Source organism: Orycteropus afer, unplaced genomic scaffold, assembly GCF_000298275.1.
Source record: "Orycteropus afer afer isolate SDZICR_OR568_19922 unplaced genomic scaffold, OryAfe1.0 scaffold00089, whole genome shotgun sequence".
Taxonomy (NCBI): domain Eukaryota; kingdom Metazoa; phylum Chordata; class Mammalia; order Tubulidentata; family Orycteropodidae; genus Orycteropus; species Orycteropus afer.
Window position 1 is genome coordinate 6,510,251 of NW_006921676.1, and position 7,847 is coordinate 6,518,097.

The window sequence follows — 7,847 nt, forward strand, 5'->3', positions numbered from 1 at the left end:
CTGTAAATCTTCAGCCAAATCACAATAAAATAAATAAATAAATAAAAATAAAGAGCAAAGAGAAAGAAAAAAAAAAGTGTTGAAGAGCAAAGATGTCTCTTTGAAAACTCATGTGGGCCTAACACAAGCCATTGTGTTTTGAATCACCTCATATGCATGTGAAAAGTGGACAATAAATAAGGACAATGGAAGAAGAGTTGATGCTTTTGAGTTGTAGTGTTGGCAAAGAATGTTGATAGTATCATGGGACTGCCAGAAGAATGAACAAATCCGTCCTAGAATAGCTGCAGCCAGAATGCTCCCTGGAAGTGAGCATGGCCAGACTTCATCTAACCTACTTTGGTCATGTTGTCAGAAGGGACAACTCCCCAAAGGATATCATGCTTGGTAAAATGGACAGTCAGTGAAAAAAGGGAAAGATCTCAGTAGATGGATTTACAGAGTGGCTGCAATTATGGGCTCAGGTAAAGCAAGGATTAAGCCTGCCACACGACTGGGCGGTGTTTCATTCTGTTGTACACAGGGTCACTATGAGTTGGAGCCAAGTCAATGACACCCAACAACCACTACCACCACAAAGTCTGGATTCTATGTTTAGCTTTCCCAGTAAATGGATTTATGACATTGAGAAAATGTTAATCTCTACAATTCCTCTTGGTTATAACATTTTAACCTCTGATTCCAGGACAATTGAAAGAGATAACACACATTTGCTTTTCCTTTGTATTTTGTCTAAAAAACCTAAAATGTATGTTCTATGCTAGGTTAGATACCTAAATAACTAAAACAACAACAACAAAAGTAGTGTGAAACTTCACTTACTGTTCTGATAGAGACTGGTGAAACCCTGAGATTATGGCCCCTAGTCACCCTGGAATTGAACATACTCCCTTGGCTCCCAGCCAAACAATAGACAGGTGTGTAAGGTGAACATCTACAATAGATAGGTCCACTCCTTAGAATGATCAACCATGAGAGATTAGAAGGGCAGTATTTGTATAGAGAAATAGCTCAGAGGGCAGGAATGCATAGGAAAGAAGGACACAGGGGACAGGTAAGCACAGGGAGGAAATGGGAAGAGAGCTGTTACATTATGGGGATTGCAATCAATGTCATGAAACCAAATGTGTATGAACTCCTGTATGGAAAATGAATTTTCTCTGTAAACTTTCATCCAAATCAGAATTAAAAAGGAAAGAAATATGATTGGGGAATGGGAATGGATTATTTTCTATCCTGGTCCTTCCCTGTGCTGAGTATATAGATATAAAACAGAAGAAGCCTCCATAAAAATTGTCATTCCATTGTTCACCAAGATTTGATATTAAAAAAGTAGCTGTGGTTGTAGAACTTTAAATCTTATGGAGTTGATATCAATTATCCATAGATGTGGCTATTAACATCAGTAAAAATAAATCAGATTATCAGTGACAATAAGTACAAAGAGAACATTCACAAGACCCAACCAAACATGGATGAAAAACAAATATCTTTCTCTAAGCCTTCCTTGAATGAGTTTATCCTTCTGGTAGACTCTTTAGCTCAGCTGGAGGCAGAACACCAGAGATCAAGGAAGCACAAAGCAGATGGGACATCAGATGATAATAAAAGATCCCAGAATTCTCTACCAGGAGTGATAGCAGGTATTTTCTGATGACTATGGGATTCACAACAGACAGGTAAACAGATAAACAAGGAGGGAGTCAGTGCCACTGATGCCAATCAAAGATTGTGGGAATCGGTCCCAATGCCTGTGTTTACAGGCCTTAGAGAGCTGGTAAGGAGCTCTGGTAGCATAGTGCCTAAGGCACTTGACTGCTAACCAGGAGGCTGGTGGTTCAAACCCACCAGCCACTCCTCGGAAGGAAGGTTGGGCAATCCTACTTCCGTAGTGATAACTGCCTCGGAAACCCAAGGAGGGGTCGCTATGAGTCGGGTCCGACTTGACGGCACATAACAACAACAACAACAGAGAGCTGGTATATGGGCCTGGGAAGCAGAACCACACAAGTCCCATCTTAGAGGAACCCTAGTAAGTACAAGATGAAAACCAAAAAACCTACTGTCACTGATTTGACTCTACCTTACAATGATGCTTTAGGGCACAGCAGAACTGCCCCATAGGGTTTCCAAAGCTGTAAATCTTTATGAAACTACCTCAACTTCCTCTGGCAGAACGGCTGGTAGGTTCAAAACACTATCTTTTGGTTGGCGGCCAAATGCTTTAACCACTATGCCAACAGAGTTCCCAGTACAAGGTGAAGAGTTCTCTAAAAAGAATAGGACAAAGTTCCAACATGGCTACCAGAAATAATGTGAGAGCACAGCCCACCTCAGGACTAGAGATAAGCTAGTCCTGAGGGCAAATGAGGCCCACAGTTTAGAAACAAACTCTTCTGAATGTGGGGGTCAGAGGACCCCAAGGGAAGGGAGCCTAATTAATTGGTTTCATGAAGATTAACCAATTGACAGCCACACAACTGAATAGTTTCTTTTAGAAAAACACAGAACACAGGAAAATGAATATCCCTTAGAAACAAACACTTACGCAGGGTACAGGCTCTACAAATTAAAAATAAGAATGTGGCAGCATTGTTTCCCTGACAGATCACTTTTTACATATTTAAGCATTCAGCTTGTTGTTCCATGTTCTCTCTCTTCCAACCCCATTTGTTTCTGCAACAAAGAACCTTTGCAGTTCAGGTCTGTCACAAAAGGTACATTCATGTTCCTACTTCAGAGTTCTCCAGAGACCTGAGCTACAGAACTAGTTCCCCTCACTTATGTGGCTTACAAACATTATTGTGAGATGCTTGAGTTCTTTTAAAAAATTATTTTTAAAAGGAACACATTAAAAGGGTAAACACTAGCTCTGGTGGTATAGTGGGTAAGGCATTTGGCTGCTAACCAGAAGGTCAGTGGTTAAAACCCACCAGCTGCTCCATAGGAGGAAGATGAGGCAATCTACTTCTGTAAAGATTAACAACCTTGGAAACCCAGTGGAGGTCGCCATGAGTCAGAATTGACTTGATGGCAGTGAGTTAGATTTGGGATTTTGGTATACAAATACAAAAGTGCTATAATGATAGTACCAGAATAAGCCCTCAACACCCCACCCCCTTTGACTGTGGTACACTTGGTTTAGAAGAGCACTAAAGCCTAGAAAATAGGAAGAGGGACAGAACAGGTGGGAAAAGAGACATTTAGTCCACATTGTGTAGGTATCACAGCTAGACCCCAAACAAAGAATGTGAGGTGGAATGTGATTTATTGTCAAATTTATGTTCTAAAGCAAATTAATGATTTGTTTGTTCAATATGTAAACAGCTAGAAGTTGTCAGTCTTCACTGGGAGCACTAAACCTTAAAATATGACATAGTTTAAATTTTTTACTTCTTTGTATGCAAACTCATCCATCTATCCATCCTTAAGAGCTAAATATTTTGTTCAGGGTCAATTATCGGAGAAGGTGAGGCTAGGCTCAAAGATTCCTCTACTACCAAAATCCAAAACCAAACCCACTGACAGAATCCTTCTGACTCATGTTGTTGTTATGTGCCATCGAGTCGGACCCAACTCATAGCAACCCCTCCTTGGGTTTCTGAGGCAGTATCACTGTGGAAGTAGATTGCCCCATCTTCCTTCTGAGGAGTGGCTGGTGGGTTTGAACCGCCAGCCTCCTGATCAGCAGTCAAGTGCCTTAGGCACTATGCTCCCTATAAGATAGGGTAGAACTGCCCAATAAGTTTTCCAATGCTGTAAATCTTTATGCAAGCAGACTGCCTCATCTTGCTCCTGTGGGGCAGCTGGTGGGTTTGAACTGCTGACTTTTTGGTTTGTGGCTGAGCACTTTAACCACTGCATCACTAGGGCTCCTACTTCTACTACAGTGGTTCTCAAAGTTTGGTTCTTGGACTAGCAGCATCAGCAGCACCTGTATCCTAAAAATGCAAATTCTCAGCAGCTCTAGAGTGTGGCCCAGGTATCTGTTGGAAGAAGCCCTCCAGGTGATGCAGATGTGTGCTCAAGTTTGAAACTGATGTTTCCCTTAAATTCTTAAGTCAGCTAGGTCCATAGCATTTCTCTCTCAGATGTTTCCTATGTTTTCACCAATTACAGCAAATCTAAAGAGAAAACCAAAACAGACAAAAATGTTGAGAAAAGAACCCTACCAGATAGGAGAGCCTTTTGTTACTGGAAGGTGATGTGGCCTTGTTATTAATGATTACGTTGAGAAGGGTATATAATATTTAAATTTTCAAGGTCACAGACTCACAGACATACGGATAGCACACATTATCCTCCTTTACATGCGTATTGACCTAGATAATGAATGCTCTGGGTGAGTGGAAGCAACATATAAATCTGAAATTAAAACAAGGCAGCAGTAGTGTCTTGATCAGCAGACAAAGAAAATGACCGTGAAGCTACCCAACGGGCCCAACTATGTGCAGCTGAAATAGCAATATAATTCCATGAAAGGCTTTGTCATTGTATCCAAGCCATCAGCTACGACCAAGTCCTAAAAGGGTCAGGACCTCTTGCTCTGAGTGACTACACCAACTAACCAGATCAGTGTCTCAGTCACATCAGCCCACACCTGCCACTAATCTGATGGGAGCAAGAACAACTCTATGACCTCAAATTAAAAGCCACTCTTTTCAGATGAGGAATTTTTCTGAGGAAGCACCTGGAATTTAAACTGAAGCTGGTGATCAGATTTACTGGCACATCATTCTCCCTGCCTGAGAAGGTGGAACATGCTCCCACGCTCTTTGGATGGTGCCCTGTCAATGCCACATGATATAGAGCCATCGCATTACGCTTTTTACAGCCTCCAATCATAAATAAGTTCTGCTCACTGATCCTTCACAGGTAACATCAGTAAAAATTGGATTTGTCCTGAAGGAAGAGGCCAATGTTAACGGGAGGCAAATATGGATATGGATGCAGAAGGAGTCCTCTGCCCTAACTCAACAATCTTGGATATCCATGAAAGTGGTCATCTGTTAACTACTTTTAAAAGAGTCTTGATGAAATCCCCAACTGCTAGTAGTACAGATGTGTCTGAAGGACACACATCTGAGAGTTACTATTTATAAGAGTTCATAAGAAGGGCCTAGGACAGTGCCTGGCTCACAACATACATTCAGTAAGTGGTTAATATCACTACTCTTCTTCTAACATAATGCTTTTACAATTTAACATGCATACATCTTTCAGAGCTCAGAAAGAAACCTTAGTCCCTAAAAACCTAGGGAGTGACATCACTCTTTGGAATAGTTCCATTCCCTAGTAATTTTGACATCAAGCCAAATGCAGAGGGCATGAAGAGCTAGCTAAGTGCTTTCTCCTTTCCCACCTCCAGGGCCAATTGTGAAGCACTCCCTAGGAATCCAACAGCCCACTTTGTCCTTGAGCATATACCACACACTGAATCTTGCACCTAGCAAAAGTCAACTCAAGTTTCAGAAATAGGGAGTTATGTCTCTAAGAATAAGACTGATGGCATTTTTTTTTTAAAAAAAGGCTTTATCTTATCTTTTATTTTGACTCATATACAATAAACCCAAGTAGCTTTAATCACAAAATTCATCATGAAAAACTGCATGCCTTCAGAAGTCTTGATTAGACCATCCCACACATGAAGTTTATATTGATTTAAGCATTGTTTTGCTCTCAAAGTCCATCAGGGTCTACTACTTATCAGAGACAGAGAGAGGAAGAGAGGAGACATTCCACCCAAATCAAATAATTGACAAAATTCTAATCTCCAGGGAAGTATTATTTAGAAGATAAGGTAATGGTGTATAACACAACATAGGGAAATTTCAGAGGGGAAAAAAACTGGCAACTTACTTTGAATCATTATTTCCTCTTCATTTCAAAGAAAACTAGTTAATGCAGACTCTATCCCTCATGCATAACGCAGCATGAAAACTCAGATGCGACTAACTGAAAGCCAACAGCAAGATACAAGCTGTCATCTCAGTTTTTTTTTTTTAAATCTAAACAAATCAATTTGAAATGCTCTTAAAAGCTAATTTTAAGTAACCTTTTAATTAACACAGAACATGAGTGTCCAATTTTGCTAGGCTCCTACTCTTTAAACCACACCATTTTCAAATATTTGCCTTACATTTAAGTTGCATTTGGTGAAGAAAAAGAACCACCTGATTAACCTGATTTTTCTTCAGAATGAGCTCCAAGCAACTCCACCATCCCCTACACCATGGCTCTGAATACCTGGGCTCAAATTCTTTTCAGTTCACAAATATTTCTGCTGTCTCCATTGCTACTATTGCAAACGCATACGAAGTGCAGGTTGAATGAGCCGATTTCAGACTAGATGAGACCAATCTGTGATCGATACATTTCTTAGAAAGCTGGTGTCACTAATTTGCAATTATTTTAACTATCCTGTGCCAAATAAAACCATGCTGACAGTCAACAGAAACACAACAGTTACCAGACAAATGCCCATCATATCTGTTCTTCCCCATTATCAATGCTAGGGGAAAAAAATGAAGGCTGTTAAGAAAAATTAGAAGCATTTCCCTAAAATTCAACAAATGATGACATGCTTAAGAATATATAATTTAAGACCCGCAGCTCCTCCTACCAGTATGCTTGGAAACCGCATTTAATCTCTGCACCATTTCTTCTAGGGCCATTTCTTCATTCCTCAGCCAAAACCTCATCCTCTGATAACACAAAAATGATCCACAGCAGATATGTTTTCCTCTGCACCAGAAGTGTTTTTTTTTTTTTTTAAATGGGTGGAGTAGAGGAGTGGGGAGGGGGCACGGTTGAGCGAAATGGAGGGAGGAGTGGAGAGAGAGGGAGACTACGGCAGTGCTTCTCAGCTCTGCATTTCAATTACTTCCCACGGATTGGTTCCCAAACCAGCAGAAGCCGAGGTGTAAATGCTCAAAGTCGGCGGTAGCAAGGCTCAAGCTTGGCGGAAGCGGAAGCGGCTCGCAGCTTGTTACGAATGTACATCCCATCGCGGTCACCTAAAACCTGCATCCTCTCGGTTTCAGGGGTCCTCGCCTGCTGCGCCAGCGTTCTCACCGCCCAACGACTCAGGTCCCATCCAGGCTCCTAGGACCCTGCGCCCACACCCTCCTAAGAGAGGAAAGAGCAGCTACAGGGACCGCAAGGGAAAGACAAAAGCAGCAGAAGGAGGATACCCGCCACCAAGGCAGCACCTGAACCGGCCGGCTACCCCTTCCCCCACCCACCGCGTTACCTCCGGCCTCTCCCGGGCAGTCGCAGAGCCCGCAGCAGCCCAGCGTGGCTTCCTGGCGCCGCTGCATGCTGGCCGGCCACCTCCTCCCAGCCGCCAGGTCTTGGGTCGGTGGGTGGGCCAGTCGCTGTTCGCACCGCCCTGTCACTTACTACCTGCTCCGAAAACCGGGTATGCGGCAAGGGATGGGAGCGAGCCGGCAAGCGCTGTAGCCCTCCGACCTCCCCGATCTTTGGCACAAAGCCACTCTGTTAATTCTAAACCATAAGATCTCGGCAGCCATGTGTTTTGGCTGGAACTTGGAGATTTACATTCGTGATATTCGTGGTTATCGCTGTCACGACCAACACCACCATGCAAACATGCAAGAACGCCCGCAACGTGGAGGTCTCATTAAGGAAAGTGCTTTGCAGTCCTTTTATTATTTAGCATTACATGTTACATTCCCTTGCACAAATGCTATTTCGGTAAAAAGGGCTCATATCCATTAATGGGTTTTTTTTTTTTTAAATTAAAGTACACGTAGTGGCTTAACTTAAAACTGCAGCTCATGTCAACAAATGTCTGTGTGACAACCTTCATGTGTCTGTGACTTTTT

At 42.3% G+C, this 7,847-nt stretch overlaps 1 protein-coding gene across 1 annotated transcript in view; it reads right to left on the reverse strand.

Annotated features, from left to right (window-relative positions):
* MCF2L (MCF.2 cell line derived transforming sequence like) overlaps positions 1-6,701 on the reverse strand; it is a 342,209-nt gene extending 335,508 nt beyond the window's left edge. Inside the window, exon 1 of the mRNA XM_042781158.1 lies at positions 6,623-6,701. Coding sequence (XP_042637092.1) covers positions 6,623-6,701 — 79 coding nt within the window. The remainder of the gene's footprint in view (positions 1-6,622) is intronic.
* Positions 6,702-7,847: the final 1,146 nt, after the last annotated feature.